At 43.0% G+C, this 20,024-nt stretch overlaps 1 protein-coding gene across 2 annotated transcripts in view; it reads right to left on the bottom strand.

Annotated features, from left to right (window-relative positions):
- Nucleotides 1–19,699, bottom strand: part of TSC22D2 (TSC22 domain family member 2) — a 62,194-nt gene extending 42,495 nt beyond the window's left edge. For both annotated transcript variants that reach the window (XM_015425195.1, XM_015425266.1), the window contains exon 1: nt 17,135–19,699. In XM_015425195.1, coding sequence (XP_015280681.1) covers nt 17,135–19,089 — 1,955 coding nt within the window. In that variant the 5' untranslated portion in view covers nt 19,090–19,699. The remainder of the gene's footprint in view (nt 1–17,134) is intronic.
- Between the last annotated feature and the right edge of the window lie 325 nt (nt 19,700–20,024).

The raw sequence follows: 20,024 nt of genomic DNA, 5'->3' as shown, positions 1-20,024 counted from the left end.
GTTGAAACTAAACCCGGCAAAGACGGAGGTCCTGGGCCTGAGTCGGATCGGCCGGGAGTTAGGACACCCTCTCCCGACCTTTGGCGGGACACCATTGGTGCCTATGCGGGAGGTTAGGAGTTTGGGTGTGCTCCTGGACTCCTCTTTAACGATGGAGGCCCAGGTGGCAGCCACTGCCAAGTCAGCCTTTTATCATCTGCGGCTGGCCAGGCAGTTGGTTCCCTATCTCGGCCGAGAAGACCTGGCCACTGTGATCCATGCGATGGTCACCTCGAGGCTGGATTACTGTAATGCTCTCTACTTGGGGCTGCCTTTGTCGCAAATCCGGAAACTGCAGCTAGTGCAGAATGCTGCAGTGAGGTTACTGATGGGTCTTTCCAGGCGAGACCACATCCAGCCGGTGCTGCATGCACTGCACTGGCTGCCTATTTGCATACCGGATTCACTTCAAAGTGCTGGTGCTCACCTTTAAAGCCCTGAATGGCCAGGGTCCGGCCTACCTAAGGGACCGCCTCTCCCCATACATTCCCCCAAGAGCACTGCGATCGGGGAAGCTCCATTGCCTGGAGGTTCCAGGCCCCCGGGAAGTGAAGTTGACCCAAACCAGGGCTAGGGCGTTCTCAGTGGCAGCTCCCACCTGGTGGAATGAGCTCCCGGAGGAGATCCGGGCCCTGCAGGACCTAGTGCAGTTCCGCAGGGCCTGCAAGATGGAGCTCTTCCGCCAGACCTTTGAGGGGGAGCCGCCGCCGCCACTATTCCACCAATGATATTCCAACCATCTACCCCACATAGTGGGGATAGATGTCGCCCAATAGAGCTGGGGAAACATTCTTCCTGGCGCTCCTGCTGTGAAGAACTTGGCCGCCAGTGTGGGACGTCGCCCATCTTGGATTTTATGTAAATTATCAAAGCACCAAATTTTATGTCAAGATATAGTGTTTTTATTATGCTGTTGTTTGTATGCATATTTTAACTTCGGCATGGCCGTTTGTTAGCCGCCCCAAGCTGTATATTGGATGGGGCGGGATATAAATCCCAAAAATAAATAAAATAAATAAACAATACGAACAAGCAAACCTACAAACAACACACTATCAGTGAGGAGGGCCAATAAAAGTTTACTAGAGGTACACCAAACAAAATAAAAAAGTTTACTCAAGGGCTATGACTTAATAGCTATGAAAGCAATAGGAAAAGTGGGCTTTGCTTTGTGTCCCATGTTCCAAGCCCAGCATTGAAGGGTCTGCCTTTTTAAAAAGTTTTTAAAAACTTTTTAAAAAGAAAAAATGGGGATATAGATTTAACCAGATAATCTCCACTTATCCAAGTCTTAAATTTTAATCTTCACCTTCTTCCAAGGAGCTCAAGTCAGTACTTATGGCTCTTTTCTCCATTTCATCCTTACAACTATGTGAAATAAATTCGGCTGAGAAAGAAAGGGAACATACTCAATTCACTTTATGCCACCCAGAAGACTCAATGGGGATGTGAATCCAGATTTCACCAGTCCTGGGTTTGGAACTAGCCATTAAAACACATAGATATTCAGCAATGAATTGTCCAACTGGCTAAATACCCTAAATCTCCACCATGATGGCATTAGCTATCCTGGTTCTCATAACAGGAGGCAAGAACCATGTTTCAATCTATAGTTATCAGCTCTAAAGAAAAGGAAAGCAGAGACCCCCCGTTCCAGCACTGAAGTGACTAATACTGTTTTGTAGTAAAATGTTCTGCCACTGAATTAAGAGTATCATCATAATTGCAGCTTAGATAGCATACTACTATGACATAAGCAACCAGAAACTCCATGCTAACATATAACGTTAAATACATATGGAAAACATTCACATTTCAGTAGCATGATGGCACAATACAGTCTCCTATGTGTGGTATTTACAAAGACAAGGGAAAAAATCTCATGTACTACTTAAGTACTTGACTAGTTGTCTCCTGCCAATTTATAACACATTTGGTTGATCTGCCATGTTACAAAGTATTTTTGCAGTTTGGCAAGATGACAACAATGACCCAGTCAGAGCTTAAATTTTCCATTAATTTTCAGCCAAGGAAGGAAATGAACTGTCCAGTGAAATTTTTTAAATTATTTCATAAATCAGGTTTATAATCCAACGGTTTAATTAAAAAATACATTGATTATTTGCTAATACAGAATTAACAAAACTTCATATAAAATTCAGGGCAGGAGGCACAGTATTCCAATGCTCTCTGGCTGTTGTCAGTAGAAGATCGACCATTGGTACTCACTGTGAAGGGTCCTTCTCCTCTGAGGCTTGGAGGACATCTTGTGGGTGATTCCCATCCATCACTCAGGGAGGCAGGAACAATTCAAACTTCCTGTTTCCGGTGGTGGGAGTCACCCCAGGCTCAGTTCGAGTACTCCGAAAGCAATAAGCTAAACAACTCTGAAACCTAAGAACTTATAACTTCAGTTCAACAACGGTAATAAGTAAACATTAGTTGAAGACAGCAACAGGAAGAATTTACAATTAAAGTTAATAAAGTTTCTGATTGGCTCACCTCTCTCTGTAAAAGACACTGAATGGAAGTAGAGAAAAAGAGGTAGAAATAAAGGTATGATGACGACCCGGGAGGGCCAAGATGTCCTCCAAGCCTCAGAGGAGAAGGACCCTTCACAGTGAGTACCAATGGTCATTCTCCCTCTGAGGTGGAGGCCTCTTGTGGGACCTCCCAGAGCAGTGTCCCTAATTGTTGGGAGGGTGGTCGTCATCGGAAGGAAGTACGGACTGTAGCACTCTCCTCCCAAAGGATGCATCTGCAGAGTCATAAACGTTAATCTTATAATGCTTAACAAATGTAGACAATGAAGACCAGGTAGCAGCTTTGCACACCTCTTCGACCGATGCCCTGTTAGATAGAGCTGCGTTTGTGGCCGCACTACGGAGAGAGTGAGCCATAATGCCTGTTGGGACTCTTCGATTCAGGCTTTTATAGGCTTCTGCTATGCAGGACTTGATAGTCGAGCTCAATGCCGAATTGGACATTTTCCTTCCTGTGTGCGGTGGTGAGATATTCACAAACATGGCCTCCGTCCTTCTAAACGGAGCCATCCTGTGGATGTAACATTTAACCGCCCTTCTCACGTCAGGAGTGTGCCAAAGTTTTTCCTTCGGATGGACTGGATTCGGAGAGAAGGATGGTAAGTCAATATCCTGAGATCTATGGAAAGATGTGTTAATCTTGGGACAAAATGTACGATCTGTTCTGAGAATCACTTTATCCTTATGGAAGATGCATAAATCCGACCTGATGGAAAGAGCGCCCAATTCCAAAATCCTTCTTGCGGAGGTTATGGCTACTAAGAATAAGACTTTCATCCTCAGGGAACTTCTGAGGTACCCCTTTCAAAGGTTCGAATGGGTTTTTTGTTAGTGCGTTAAGGACGGTGTTCAGTTTCCAAGTTGAAAATCTGTGTGTTGTCGGTGGGGCCTTAAAGGATGCGCCTTTTAAGAACCTGATCACGTGAGGATGTTGTGAGACGGAAAAACCTTTGAAATGTGGAAGAACAGATTCCAGAGCCGCAAGTTGTCTCTTGAGCATTGCAACTCTGAGGCCACTGTCTATGCCTTCTTGTAAGAAGTCTAGTACCTCCCCTGATCCTAGGGCGTAGTGGATCCACTTTCTTCCTTTGTAACCATCGCAGGAAAATCTTCCAGGTATAGTTGTATATCCGTGATGTAGAAGGTCTTCGGGAAGCCAGCATTGTCTCCACCACCGATTGCCTGTATCCCAACTTCAGTAGTCTGCCCCTTTCAATTTCCAGGTGGTAAGTGAAACCACTCCAGATTGGGATGCCATAGAGGGCCTTGAATCAGCATGTCTGGAGACACTAGCAGAATCAGTGGAGGTCGTACCGCCATCCCTTGCAGCGCTGTGAACCAAGGGCGTCGTGGCCAGTACGGAGCCACCATTATTACCTCCGCCTGTAGTATGCAAATCTTCCTTAAGAGTCTGGGAAGAACCGGTAACGGAGGTCGGGCCACGGAATTCGTCAGAGCACCTGTGGCTTCTGCTTCTGGATAAAAATACCTTGCGAAAAACCTTGGTAGTTGGGCGTTAACAGGAGATGCAAATAGGTCTTACTTGGGGCATGCCCAGGTTGGTTATTATCAAGTGAAGCACTCTTTTGTTGAGAGACCATTCGCTCTCCTGGATCACTTGACAACTCAGGGAGTCTGCTTGTACATTCGCCACTCCTTGGACATGTTCCGCTTGAAGCAAGGCTAAGTTCGATTCAGCCTATTTCATTATCTTGACTGCTTCCTTCTGTAATGTTGGCGATCTGGATCCCCCTTGTTTGTTCAAATAGGTTTTTGCCGCTACGTTATCTGTGCGAATAAGAACATGGGTCCCCTTGATCTGATGAGTGAAGAACTGAAGGGCAAGTCGTACTGCACGAAGTTCCAATAAGTTGATGGGTAGGGTCTGCTCGGTCGTTGACCATTGACCTTGTGCTGGTTGATTTTGCAGGGTAGCTCACCATCCTGCTAGATTTGCATCTCTAAATATTTGTATTCTTTCCTGGATCCAGAAAGATTTCCCTTTGGATAGATTTGACATGCTGGTCCACCAATGTAGACTCATCTTCACACGTAAGGGGACCTTCAGGGAGATGTCCATTCGCCTTGCTATGCCAAACTGCTTTAGGAACAGTTGGAGTGGTCTGGAATGAAATCTGCCCCATTGAAGTGTGTCGAAAGTGGCTACTATTAGTCTCATCATTTTGGTTAGAATAGATAGTGACGAAAATCTTGCACGTATTATCTGGGCAGCCAGAGTCTTGATCTTTTGCGCTTTCTGAATTGGTAGGTATAGGGAAGTTGATTTGGTGTCTATAATTACACCTAGGTGTTCCAACCTTTGAGCTGGATTCAGCAAGCTCTTGTGCATGTTTGCCAGGAAGCCGAAATTCTGAAGACATTGCAGTGTTTTGTGCGTGTCTTGGAGAGAGCGCTCTAGAGTCCTTGATGTTATTAACAGGTCTTATTAAGATCTTATTAACAGGTCTTATTAAGATTGAATAAACACCATGGCCCTGTTGTTCTATTGGCACGGGTTCTATCGCTTGTATGTCTATTAGATGACATATCGCTGACCAAGTTCTGAGTTTCTTTGCCATGTTCTTGTGAACCGGAGCGATGACAAATCTTTGTGGAGGAAGCTGTACAAACTCTATCTTGTAGCCTTCTGACACTACTAGAGTCCAAGGGTCTGGGTTGGAATCCGACCAAACCTGTCTGAAGTGTGTCAGTCATCCTCCCACTTGCGGATGTAAATAGTCATGCTCTTGGTGTCTTGGGGTTTTTATCCCCTTTGTCTTGTCTGAAGAAGCTACGTCGTGAGAATCTGCTACTATTGGCGGCACCTCTGCGAAAGGAGTTTCTGTTGAAATTGCTGTTGTTGTTGTTGCCCCAAAAGGGTCTTTTGGCGTCCTGGCGAAATCTGGGAAGTGTGTGTTGCGTACGAAAGAAGGTTGATGTCGCTGCCTTGTCACCGAGGCAGACAAGTTTGGGGAGCGCTTTCTTTTTATCCCTAGTCTCCACTAAGATTCTTTCTAGTGGTTCTCCGAAAAGCTTGTCACTCTGAAAGGGATAGGCTATCACAATCGCTTTAGACTGATAATCTGCAGGCCAGGACCTAAGCCATACTAAACGTCCCACAGCGGTAGCGGATTCTGTTGCCTTGGACGATGCTACCATTGAGTCTAAGGTAACGTCAGCTGTATAAGATATCGCCTTTAAAACCCTATTTGCACCTTCCATCAGTCTAGGGTTGTTCTCTGGAAGCATTTGTATAAGCTTTCGCATCCACACTATGGAAGCCCTAGAGACAGTGGATGCTGCTGCAGAAGACTTAATTGCCATGGCATTTGCTTCGTGTGTTTTTCTAAGTGCAAACTCAGCACGTTTGTCTAAATTATTTCTGAGGTTGCCATGTCCATCCTCAGATACCAAGCCAGAAGATTGCAGGGCTGTGATCGGAGCATCGACAGTTGGTACCTGTAAAAGACTAGAGGCAAGTGAAGTAGTAGGGTACCGTCTTTTCATGAACCCTGGAGAAAAGTAGCAAAAAAAGAAGTGCAGATCTTTCAGGATCTACCAAACAAATGTATTAAGGAAAATACTTTGACTTTCTGAGAGGGAAAGGCTTGTTCTGAATAATCCACGGGGGGGGGAACTCATCTGTAATTTCATCCCCCCCCCCTCTGTTGTGTCATCTTTTTTATTAGTCTCAGGATGACTATTCTGTATGCGCAGGGCTGAGAGGGTTTTGGTCAGCAAGTATGGAAAGTCCTCTCCTTTAAAAAATCGGAATGATTGCTCTGTGGCAGTATGTATCATTCCCTTTTCTTCCTCATCCTCTGATGAGAACTCTCCCTCCTCCTCCTCACTAGATTGGTGAGACATACAGTCCTCTGCAGAAAGAATCAAACAGAAAGAATCAAAGTACCAGTGGAAAATTCCATCTGTGATAGAGGTATACTTAACAAAAGGAAGGAAAATAATCCTGACAGAAGAACAAGCCAAGCAATTGGTTGAAGAGCTGCAAGCAAAGGATTTCAAAAGAGGAACTGAAGGAAAATCTCCAAGCAACTCAAAGCAAAGTTCAAAGACTGAGAGCTTAGAAACGGTCATGGCTAGTATCAATAAACATTAATAGATTGAATTCTCCCTCAAAACATACAAAAACTTTTAATCATCTTAAAAAGCAGAATGCAGATATTTTATGCCTACAAGAAACTCATATAAAGAAGAAAAATGATCATATTTTAAATAATAAAGAATTAGGTAAAGTATATCTTGCTTCAGCTCAAAACAAAAAATGCAGAGTAAACATTTATATAAGTAACGCACAATAAGATGTATTAGAAGAACTAAGAAATCCATATGGAAGATATCTAATTTTAAAAACAAGATTTCTGGAAGGCAAAGTGTGCATGAAAGCAACAATATATGCACCAAACAATATATTTTTAGAACTTTTTTCAAATTATGCTAGAATTTAAAGATGAAGATATAATGATCTTTGAAGACATGAATGGAATATTAGATCCAAAAAAGGATAGATCAAAGAATTTTAAAAGCGGTAAATTACTCAAAAATGTATTCCAATATTTGGAAATGCTGAAATTAGAAGACGCCTGGAGGACCAAGCACCCAAAAGGTACAGATTTTACATTTTTTCAGTTAGACATCAAACACATTACATTCAAGAATACTTTCAATATTTTGTTTTGCATTTATAAAACCATCGAAATTGGTGCTTTCATTACATCAAATGAGAGATCCTGTTTACAGGAATTTAAGCTCCTGAAACAAATTCAGACAGTTCAAGCATTCATTGATGTACTCTTCTCCAATGATGTAACATTCTTGCTTGCCCTACAGAATGTGTCTTTAGTCTACAATTTCTAAAGTGTTATAGTCTTCTAATTATGGGTGGATACTGAATATTCTGCCCATGTCTCATTTCCTGTAATCCTAAGGTCCATAATCAGGAAGAGCAGGGTCTTTTCCAGCCAGCTGAATGTGCTATTGTTTCGTAACAGCATAACTCAAGAATCCAGATGTTCTTAGCTGTCATCCCTTATCTGGGGAGGAGACCCTCCCAAATACCACTACTAAACAGCAGCTACTAAAAGGGCCAGGAAAATACCACTGAAAATAAAAAAGGATATTTAAGCTTCCAGCTAAAAAAATCAGAGTCATGGGAAATGTGTAAGGGTCAAGCTGGATATGGATAAAGTCTAAGTTTAGCTTCTATTCAGATACCTTGCTCCTTTCAGGATTTTCACAGAATCTACAAACATTGCTTCATCATCCTTTCTCTTACCAAAATAGAGAGAAAGATTTGAGTTTCCATTAGATCCAAGTTGCATTTCTGTTCTATATCTAATGATTGATAGGGAGAGTAAAAACCTAATTTTTTCCTTCTCAGAGCACTTTCTCAAGACCATTATCTGAAAGTGTCAGGAGAGATGTCATTACTTTAGACTGTAGGTTGTCTCCTCCAACTTGCTACAGAACTCTGTTCTTTTATTCCCATGGCTATATCATTCCCTTAGAGTTGCTGTTGTAGCTGCGTCTTTAACATGCAAACTACTAGTCTAGACAAACTTAGGAAGTGTCCATCATCAATATCCAGTGTTTTGGTGTTTCCAGCTTAGTAACAGAGCAATACACACTGCAAACATGCTACCCACAAAGGAAGATATACAGGCTCACAAAAACCCGTGAAGCATTTCTTTAGCAAATCCTTTGCCTCCATAGGGATTTCCCCGCTTACTGGCCATCCAGCACAAGATCTGAATGCAGATCATTTTTATCTTTATTGCTGCTGTTATGGTTTCATTTCCTACTTTGCTCTTTGTGTAAATATTTGCTTGTGCCCCACCATACTTTTAACATACTATGCTGTTTCTGCCTCCAAAACCTCTTCTATTCTAGGGAGCACACAAAACATTCTCTCATGCATGGTGCTAAATCACAAGCAAATCTGCCTCTGGAACCAAGGTACCAGAATGGCCATGTCCCCTCATACAAACTTTCCCACTAAGATTGTTCTCTTCCAGGAAAGCATATCTTTTCAAGGTTAGAATAGCAGATATCTGAAAGGAGGTCCATCTGTAGAGACCCCCTTAATCGGGAAATGGATTTTCACAACTATTTTCTACATGTCATACAAAGTGTGTCCTGTTCAACTTTTGTAAAATGCTTTAGAAGAAAGATTCCTATACCACCTTTTACCCCACAACTTTTCACATAAGTCTTGTGGATCACTGACTGGTCAATGTTTATGTACCAACAGTTTTAATGGAATCACTTTAAGGTCTAAAGGATGAAGATCAACAGACCTCTAGCAGCTAACAAAAGAGTCTTACCACCTTTGAATTACTTCAGACTAGTTCCTAGTTTTGCTCCTTTACAGGTTCAGGATACCATGTCTGGCCCTGACCTGGACAGGCCAGGTAGCCTGATGTCATCAGATCTCAGAAGCTAAACGGAGTCAGCCATGATCAGTATTTGGATGGGAGACGACCAAGAAACACCAGGGTCACTATGCAGAGACAGAAGATGGCAAACCCCCTCTGAACACCTCTTGCCTTGAAAACCCTATGGGGTTGCCATAAGTTGGCTGTGACTTGATGACAACCCCCCCCATGTCTCCCAATGGCAGCCCACAGAAAAGAAAGCCCACCATACTAACCGACAATGCTTATATAGTGAACAGCCTTGTATATATAAACAATTATTTTAGTTAAACACTGAACCACTTTTTACATGAAATAAGCAGCAGATACACACATGAAAAGTGGCCAGGATCTAGAGAGTCTTATGACTAGTATATCCAACAGGGCAATCCTAAACAGTTACACATTTGTAAGCAGTGTTCCCTCTAAGATGAGTTAGTGTGAGCTAGCTCACAGTTTTTTAGCCTCTGGCTCACATTTTGCCTTAGCTCAGGAAGGATAGCTCCAGAGCAAACTAATTTACGCAGTAGCCAAATCACTCGCTCACAGATTTAATGCCAGTAGCTCACAAAGTAGAATTTTTGCCCACAGGACTCCACACCTTAGAGGGAACATTGTTTGTAAGCCCATTCACTAAGACATTACTCTGCTTAGGATTGCACTGTGTGACTACTTTGGTTTTCTCAAACAGGACACCTTATCCTACTTGGCAAGCAGACACTATTGGATGATGCTGATTATCCTGACACCTTATCTTGACACATTTCAATCTGGTTTCTAGTCTGGGTTTGGCACTGAAACTGCCTTGGTCATCATGTGCTAGGAGAAACAGAGCAGGAATACAACCATGTTAGTTCTCTTAGAATTATCAGTTGCCTTTGATGACATTAACAACAGTACCTTTCTGAACCCCATGACTGGGATGAGGCCAAGAGGTTCTATGGCTTCAGTGGTTCCACTCCAACTAGGAGGTAGGTTCCAGAAGGTGGTTCAGAGAGCCACACTTTTATTCCAGCACACTAGTGTGGTTCACTGGGTTCTATTTTGTCCTCCATGCTGTTTAACATTGGTTGAGGATGTTTCTGGGTAGGTAACTATGGAGATCTGGTGTGAAACTAAGCCACTATAGGGACAACACTCAGATCTCCTTCTTTATATCAGAATACATCAGTAAAAGTGACTAGATGAGGGTCAATAAATTGGCTGGAGAGCCAATAAATTGACCCTTAATCTAGACAAGACACAGTGATACAACAATGTGAATATCTTGCTATCATGGATGGGAGCCAACCCCCTTAAAGACAGGCTGTTCCATTATTTACTTTGGATGCCTAGGTAGAATCTGTTGCACAAAGTAATTTTCATCACCTTAACTAGTGTGCCAGGTATGACCCTTTTTAGACAGCCTTGTCCAGTTATTAGCACTCTTACACCATATCAGATTACTACCATGCACTACACATGGGCCTGCCCTCAAAAACATTTTATCTTAAAACTGTTGAGAATATAGCAATTAGATTACTAACATAATATGCAGATTTCAGCACATGTCTCTGGTGCTCCACTGACTGCCATTTTTTTTAAGCAGAGTTCATATTTACAGCTATAAATATCTTGAGGTCAAGGTACCTGAAGTATCAGGTTTCCCATATAAACCTGCCCATTCTTTAAGGTATGCATCCAAGGTTCTTAGCTGGGTGCACCTGCCCTCAGTCATCACCTTATAATAAGTGATGACAGCCTGTTTATGAGCTGCCCTTTTCAGACAGTTTCATTAAATGTCTATATCATTTTAATTCCACTGCCAGGTTCAAACCTTTATATTCTCAAAGGTTTTCAGGACAGATTAATGTTTCTGCTTTTTATGGATTGTGCCTGATTTTTAAAATCAGATTGTTACTATTATGCTTTGTTTTTATTGGTTGTTTTATATTAAAGCACTGCACTATAAAAGTAGAGGCTTTCTAAAAGTAGAGAACCAGTCTATGAAGCAATGTATTTACTTATTTTGTTCAACAGACCTCACCTGAAATTCAAGGGAGTTTCAGAAGCAGTTTGTGATAGTGATGTGGGGGAGGAGAGCTTCCTTTCAAAGGGGGAAAAAAACGGTAATTCCACTGGGCATGACCCTGGCTCCTATGTGCAACCATTTGAAACAGCTCTTCAAAGGTTTAAAACCATTAAGTCAGGTGTATTCAAAGTGCATTTTTGAGAGCTCGGGGAATCCTCAGAAGGTGATAAACACTTTAAGATCAATCATTACAAAAGCTTCTCTGAAAGACTAATAGTCTCGCTCTACAGTACACGCTGTGTGAATAAGAAGTCCACTTCCTCCACCCAGGCTGATTCATGTGTCACAAAATATGCCCCATAATCCTGTATAATACACCACTGACATAAAAGGGGTTCCTAATATAAATGTCTGAAAAATATTTTGTCCTGAAAGATATTGTCAGTTTTATTTCAAGCTTGGTATTGTGTCTGTTTAGACTTATTTTTCCACTTAAGATAACTAGCAAAAAAAGTCTATCAAGTTAAACAGATCATGGATGTTTAGTAAATGTCCTTATTCAGACAAATTCTAGAAAGTTTAAACCACCATTTATTACTTTAGTTCTAGTTATGTCTACTGTTGGTAGAAGAGTTATAATATATGTACTAAATGTTATCACAGGCTCCTAAATAAACTTCAATGTGTGCTTTTGAGCTGAACATGATAATGGTATTCTAAGAACTTGACGACATGAGGTGGTATCCTAACACTTCTCTGAACTAAGTGCAGAGGCGCTTTGCCAAGGAAAGGCTCCTTATTTAGCTGAGCAGTAGGATAGGTCCCAATACTTTTCATTGCTGAAAGAGATCCAATGCAGTTTTAGCAGTTAAATCTGAATACTAAGCTACTTCCTTCTTTTGCTTCTTGCAGATTTTAGTTCTGTGCAGTTTTAATGCACTTAAATGTAAGACAATCAAATGCCCAGAAAAGGCCTCAAAAGGTTGGCACTCTGGCTTTACACCAGATTGCTGCTACTGAGGTTTGGTAACATTCTATACCCTACTAGAAATATACTCCTGTCCTTCCTTCCACTACACAGTATAAATCCAGAACTCAGTACATTTCAGATCATCCAGTTTACCAGTTTAGTACATAAATTTGTCAAAGACTGCAGTTACTATGATGTTCCTTTGTACATTCCTTTGCCAGCAATATTTTTCATGTCTCAGAAAGAAATGTTAGACATGAAAGCAGTTCTGAGCAGATCCTACATGGCTATTTTTAAATTAACACAGCAACAGTGAGTAATGATTTCATGCACTAAATTCTTAGGAATTAGAATGTTCACTGCAAGCTTTATTATTCTGTTTACAATTACAATTTACTTCTCTTTCATAACAAACATTCTTAACTGTAGGAAGCAGCTCACTGCTATTATCATGGGGATGCTTAAGGCCCCGACCGGATTCTAACTTTGATTTGTTTCTGGTCTACATCCACTACTCATTTCAGCATGGCAGAATGCTGCTTAACTGAAGCTGTTCTGAACACAATTTGAAAACAGATATGAAATTCACCAACAGCAGCATGTCAGCAGTACCTACTGTTTTCAATTTGCATAATCCTTTATTTTTATTCTCAGAGCATATAGAGAACACTCTGCATAAAGCATAAGGAAAACTTTATCAATTTTAATGCTCATGCAAGGTCTACTCCATTATTTAAAAGCCTCCACAGCTCTGTTTTTAGCATTTGTAGTACTTTATCAGCTACTATCAGTACACTATACAAACTGGCTTTTTTAAGTGGAGAAGGAGATACTCTATGAAGGGGGCCTTACAATCAGGTTTTCAGCAATCAAGTGGCTGCTGTTGACCACTCACAATTGTGACCATTCATTAGTTCCTGGACTACAGCCTGCATGGTTCACACTGGTCAGCTTTCTCTGTTCTCTGCCCTTTCTAGCCAGCCTTGTAGTATGTACCCCAAAGTAGCTTTCCCAATTATGCATTATTTCAAGAGTGACAACATATTTCTCAAGAGCCCAAAAGATAGTAAGCAGCTAGTCATGGTTTTAGAAACTAAGCAGCTGTTTAGATTCAACTGGATTAAGAGAGATCTGTTCTGATTACCAATGTAGTATAACTACTGCCAATAAGTTTTCAAAAAATGATTAGGACTACCTCATCATCTCAATGAAAGACCTTTCATCAAGCATTAAAGGGAGACATTTCAATTACAATTTATACTAATATGACACATCATTCAGTGAGTCATTTGTTACATATTACTTAGCTTCTAAATGCAATGAGAACTGACTACAGAACTTCCATAATGACACTACAGACGGATATACTTTAGAGCTGTGTCTTGAATACTAGTTAGGCTACCTGAATTTAGAATTCATTTACATATTAATTCCCAGCACTTTCTTTCTATACTGCACAGGCACCAATTGTGACCTAATTAACACTTAAATGAAGAGACCTAGCCAGCCTTTAACTAGATCAACAGGAAAGAGATGAAGAATGATGGTAAAAAAGCAAATACCATTTATAGCACCTCCCAGTTAAGAATTCTGGGTGGTGATTGCTTTCTACCCATGAGACAGAGAACTTACCAAATCATATACTGTAGGTAATGTTCTCAACGGGGCTGAGCCTTGGACTACATACCAACCTCAAAGACAGAGAAGAAACCTAATGCTGAAGTTCTGACCTGGCAACCACAGCTGCATCACATTCCATATTCCTAATGTGAGCTTTTTAAAACATAAAAACAGACAAAACTTGGAAGCTGCTTCTGGACCTGTGCTGGGAGAAGGAACCGATCTCCTCCCTCTTTTAATACAATTCCTTCATTGAGTTAACATGATTAAACAAGCTACTCCACACAAGCAAGCTTCTAACCATAAGCACCACTGGAAAGAGATTCAAAAACTAAGACTTCACTAATGTTCCCTTTTAAATCTTGTCACAAATACTTAAATATGTTTAACTCTATCAAGTACTTCAGTACTCATTTCATGCATCAAATGTTCATGCATGTTCAGTTCACAGGGATCTATATATATCTCATAATAATATCTCCATGTAAAAAGATGAATGTTTAAGCATATTTTAAACTTACATTTGATCTTGCTTAAACAAGAAATGCATTAAATGGATGTGGTTCATTTACTCAACTGTAGCTACTGAAATGCTGATTAGAAAGATCAGTCTATTCCACTGGCATTGATTTAGCATTCTCTGAAGAATTCCTACTATTGTTTCAAAACATGCCCTGCAATATTACACAGACTACATCTTTCCCTTAACATGAGCTCTGACCCAAAGGTTCACACTGGAATAAATTTTGTTAACCTGTAAGGTACCACTGGTCTCTTGTTTAATCTTCCTCTAGTTCTCTTACTAATACACGTGGCCTATGGGAAGAAACCATACTGAGCTGATCAGACAGAAACAGTAGCTGAAAACTGCCCTTCTCACCAAAAGCTAGACATGACAAGGAATAGAATGCAACCTTTAAAAAAAATCACAAAGATTTATTTATTTACTTAATTTATACTCCACCTGCCTCCCTAAGGGGGAATTCAAAGTAGCTTACACTGTTCTCCTCTCCTCCATTTTATCCTCACAACAACCCTGTGAGGTAGGTTAGGCTGAGAGTGTGCGACTAGCCCAGGATCACCCAGCAAGCTTCCATGATGGAATGGGGATTCTCCTCCCAGATTGCAGTCCCACACTCTAATCACTACATCACACTGAGGTGAACCAAACTTGTTAATGTTAGTGCAAGGTCAATAAAATCTCTCTTACATTGAATTTATGGATGTTACCCACCCATGCCATGCTAGCACAATCCTCATGGAGGCCTAATTAATAATTGTTTGACTTGAGACAGCATTAAGCTGACCCTAACAGTACAAGGCACAAGTTCTGAATTAACAAGTTACCTGATCCATTACATTCTACCCACTGTTACCCCATAGCCATTTCCCCATGTCTTTTATTTTTACATATTTATTCAATTCTTAGTACACAGAGCTGCTCAAAGTGGCCAAAACCAGTCAATCTTTTGTTGATAAGTAAGATCTCTCTACCATAAAGGGAAAAGGAAGAGAAAAATGTTATAACAGTATATACATGGGAACACGCACCAAGCATCCTATGAGAACTCTGGGAAAGTGGGTATAGTAAAACAGCTGTTCTTCACATAAAGATTGCTGAAAGTGTTCCATAGAGTTTCCACTTGTGTGCAAGGGTATGCAAACAGGTTTACAGCTCTTTAACTTTTTTTACAGTGCAAAGAATTGTATACTACTATAATTTTATGTACTAGTCTATAACGTAGTATACTACGATACCCATCAATCACAAAATAATGTAGCAGCAAAGTACTCCAGAAGATTGCAATAAAGACTGTGTGCATCTTTAGCAGTATCAGCTGATTAAAACAGGTTCTGCTGACAGAGCAGGTCCTATAAATTGCACGCATCTGCTTTAAAAGTACTATCAAACTTTTTGCTACTGCAATCTATTTTTACACCATTCACCTAGAAGTCAGGCAGAGAACCCCCAAAATGAGATACATAACATTATTATTTTTAAACTTCAGTATCCAACGGCAACATTCCTGATTTACAGACAGAGTACTCAATTGCTACTGCTGTGCTATCAGTTGTTGCAAAGTCATAACCAAGGCCTACTTTTATTATTTAAATCACAAATAAAGTTGTCAACAACTACAGCTCTGGTCTGTATTAGAATGTGGGAAATATTTCATACAACTCAAATGTAGCAGAAGACTCACACAGACACAATTTCATACAGTATTTAAAAGATGCTTAAGGAAATGAATACATTTCAGGGCAAGTAATTCCACACCTTTAAAGTTACATTGAATAAAACTTCCTTCTCACAGTCAATTCTACTGTAAGAAAAACTGGCAGAAGTAGGCCAGAGATTTTCTGTGGAGCATCCCTGCCAGTAAAATTCAGCATAAGGATGGGTCAGTGTTCTCTGCCCATCCCACTCTTCATTACTCTTCATTAGTTTCACACATACCTTCCTTATAGCAATAAATCTTGTAGTACGTGATTCTTATATCTGGTCTTTAAAAACTACCCAATTTTGTTTGTTAAAGCCTTTAACTGTTCATCAGAAGTGTGTGGACTACATTGCCAAATGTGGTACTTTCACCAGTTAAATGAGCTAGAAGCCATATAAAGATGTTTTATCTATGAGAGTTCTTCTAAAGAGGTTAAGGCCTACATTTGCCTTTCTGTCCATTAAAGTCTTAACAAAAACGTTAACAGTGCAACTTGCTTTGAAATTCTTGAAACTCTGCAGCTGCACATTTACTAAGAACTTGGCTCTAAGTAAATATACACAGAATTGGGCTGTCTTTATAACCTCAGTTTTAAATTGAACATTTAACCACCAAGTTCTTTAATCTTCTTTACAGAGTAATCACACTCATGGTGAAGTAATGATTCTATCTAAAAGACAACTTGAAGCCAAAATTTAAACTACTTGTTTTTCTCAATGAACTATCCTTGTTAGCAAGCTTCTGCAGTAATTACCCTAAGACTATTGGAGAAAAAATGCCACTGATCTGCTCTGAGTTACAGACATTTCCTCCAGTAGCATTTTACCTTGCATTTCCATCATAGTTTTCTATACCTATAATACCTTAATTAAAAAGCAAACAAGTGCTTTTCTTCTAAGGAGTGTTTGTCTTCTAAGGAGGTTTTTTACATTTATGAAGCCTGTTAATTATTGCTTCCACCTGAGCTCTAAATTATTTACATTTCCTTTAATAATGGAATAGCAATCCTAGTTATCTTCAAGTTACCTAGTGTATCTGATAGGCTTAACAGTCAATGTAACTTTTTCCAAGGACACAGAAAAAAACAGTGCTTTTCTGGACAAGATGAATTTTCATAGTCTCTTTTCACTATGTTCTCCCTTATATATTTTACACACATTTTAGCTACACAACAGAGATTGATCTATCCATTTATCACATATTTGGGGCAGACTACTAAGGAATTCTTCAACTTGACAAAATGAATGTTGTCAAACCTTAAACTAAGCACAAATGTTTGTATTAAAAAAGATAAATACCTGTCTTCATCACCATCAACAGGAATAGATATGCCAAAGACAGAGCTGGCAAGACTGTTCATAGGAGTAGTTGCAGGTAAGTTAAGAGGGTTTGTTAAAGTGTCCGGAATAGGTGGCTTCACAAGAGGTTTGTTTTCAGCAATGAGAGAAAGTGGTGGTTGAGGTAGGGGTTCAGATTTTCTTCTAGTATCATCAATCTGGCCTAAAGGTTGAGTCTGAAATTGTCCAATGTTTGATTGTGGCAGGTTTGTAGGTATATTGGTCGTGCCTGGGATCAGAGGAAGGCCGATGTGCTGCTGGACAACACTGGAACTTCTACTGACAGATGTATGGCTAGTCAGCTGGGACTGGACTAAAGTAATAGGGACATTTGGCATAGTAACAGAAGCTGAAGACACACTAGGCACACTAGTACCCGGCACAGCTACAGGCACATTCTGAACTCCAGAGACTATGCTGTGAGGTGCACCAGACACTTGATTGCTTCCACCCATTTGTTGCTGAGTCATGGATTTCTGTTGCACAACTCCTGTATGTCCAATGCTTGGCTGCACCACACCTCCTTGCTGCGGAATGACAGTCTGAATTGGAGTTGTCAGGCCGCTCTGCATTAGCCCGGATCCCTGTCCTACTGTTTCACCAGCTTGCGAAGAAACTCCCATCACTGGCACTCCTAGAGGTGAGGGATTCTGACCAGCTACTTGTGCTGCTGGAAGACTGGAAGCTCCAGTGCTTGGAATAGAGCCTGAAGCAGCCTGCTGAGTAGTTCCTTGAGACTGAATTACTGTCATATGTTGAATGTATTCTGGTTGGCCAGGCGTCTGAGCTGGCACCAAATGCACTGGCTGAATCTGTGACTGAGGATAAGCGAACTGTTGTGTCTGAGTCACTGGTACATTCGCTTGCTGTACCTGCTGTTGTGGCATGGGCAAATTTGTCTGGACTATTGCTACATTCGAAGGTGACATGCCTTTCCCATTGGGTGCAGCCTGTCCCATGCTCTGTGTATTTACTTGAGACTGCAGCGGAGGCCCCATCATTTGCTGGCTTGCCGCTGTAGCCCCTGAATACATCAACTGAGCAGTACTGTGAGGCGCAGCCCCGCCTATGGGCTGCTGCCCAATGACAAAATTAGGTTGCTGCGGAGAGGGCTGGATTTTCGATTCGATTTTCTCTGGCTGTAGTAGTTGTGACACAGCAGCAAGAGAGCTGTCAGCCACAGAGTCGGGGCCATGTGCCGACGTTGCCACTCCGGAGACTATCAATGAGCCCCCGGTTGCACCTAAGCCACTGTCCCTATCTTGAACAGCCTGTTCAAACGTACTGTTGTGTCTAATACAATCCCCAGTCCGGGCTAAAACGGCCCCGCCATCCGAGTCCCGATCATAGTATTCCATACACGTCCATCGCCCCCGTCGGTAGGGCTCTCCAGTACCGTGGTCCAACTTGATCACCCTGAAGCGGGAGCTGCATGCGGCGGTAGCCGTTAGAGGCACGGCTCCCGGGCCAGCAAAAGCTTGCGCACTGCTGCCTCCTGCCGCCACTGAGGAGGCTTGGGCGGCCGCCGCTGGGGGCACCGCGGTGCTCCTGGGAACGGCCCCTCCGTTGGCTGCTGGAACAGCAGTAGGCAGCGACTGTTGAATACCCCCAGAGGCCGCCGACGCGGCTGCAGCTACTTGCCCGTCGAGGAGGAGGTTGGGAGAGACCGTCCCAGGAGTCTCGGCGTCGGCCACGTTGTTGAGAGTTTCCTCGGAGGAGCTGCGCTCGCAGACGTCTTCGGGTCCGTAGTCCGTGGCGCGGGACACGTCGAAGATCTCGGAGGAAACGTCTTCGGTGCGGGATTCATCCGGGTCGTCCAGGCTTTCGGTGTCCTCGGTGATGCTGCTGGCCACCTGGGCCGTAGTCACGCTGGTGATCTGGAAGCAGCTCTTCTTCTTGGCCGGCATCTTGGACATGGTGCCTTCCCCGGCGAAGGAGGGAGGAGGGGAGGGAGGGAGGGAAGGAAGGAAGGAGACTGAGCGAGAGGAGAGTCAGGGGTTCCGCCCACCTGCCCTCGCGGCAGCCGCCGGGTGAAGGGGGAAAAGTCCCAGCCGGTCACACGAGCCGGGCCTGGGGGGGCGAGAAAGGATCAAGTTCTGTCTAGAGCGCAGACGCCGGCGGTATCGCACATTCCTCCGGCTCCGGCCTCACGACGACGCAGCCCCGGCTCAGCAGGCGGCCACCAGGCCTGGGGTTGGCGAGGGGCAGAGAGGAGAGGAGAGGAGGGAAGGGAGGGGGGGCGGCGGCAGGACTCCTCCTCTTCCTCCCCCTTAGCAAAGCCACGGGCCCCTGGGCGGGCGCCGCCGCCGCCGCCTCTTCTTCTTCTTTTCCCCTCAGCGGAGCTCTCCTCTCCCCCCTTCGCAGCTGCGGTTCCTTCCTCGGAGTTGAGCCGGGGTGGCGCTGTAAGTCAAGCTGCTCCGCGGGGCTTCCGGCGAGACTCGGGGTCCCTGAGGCGGGCCCAAGGCCGCTCGTCAGTCAGTCAGTCAGTCAAGTGTCGGAGAGGGGCGGCGGCAGCCGGCGAACCCGAACGAAGCGCAGGCCGCCCGCCCTGCCTTCACTCTCTCGAGACCACGGAGCATCTGTTCGGGGGGGGGGGGGGGGGAGTGAACGGTGAAAAGGGAACGAGCCCGGCTCACAGCGGCCCCCTCAGGCGGGCGGCCCTCGTCGACACGGCTCTCTCCCGACGAACCAGCTCCGCCGGGTGGGGTGGTAGCGAGGCGGCGTGGAGCAGAGTGGGCCGGGCTCCTTTACACTCCGTGCGCGCTCCGCTCCCAAGCGCTGCCGAGGGAGCTGAAATTCAAACTGCTCACTCCCCTCGCTCAAGATGGGGCTCAAATGGAGCCGCGAGGCA

This window comes from Gekko japonicus, unplaced genomic scaffold (assembly GCF_001447785.1).
Source record: "Gekko japonicus isolate JY-2015 unplaced genomic scaffold, Gekko_japonicus_V1.1 scaffold618, whole genome shotgun sequence".
Lineage (NCBI taxonomy): Eukaryota > Metazoa > Chordata > Lepidosauria > Squamata > Gekkonidae > Gekko > Gekko japonicus.
This window is presented reverse-complemented; position numbering and strand designations above follow the sequence as displayed.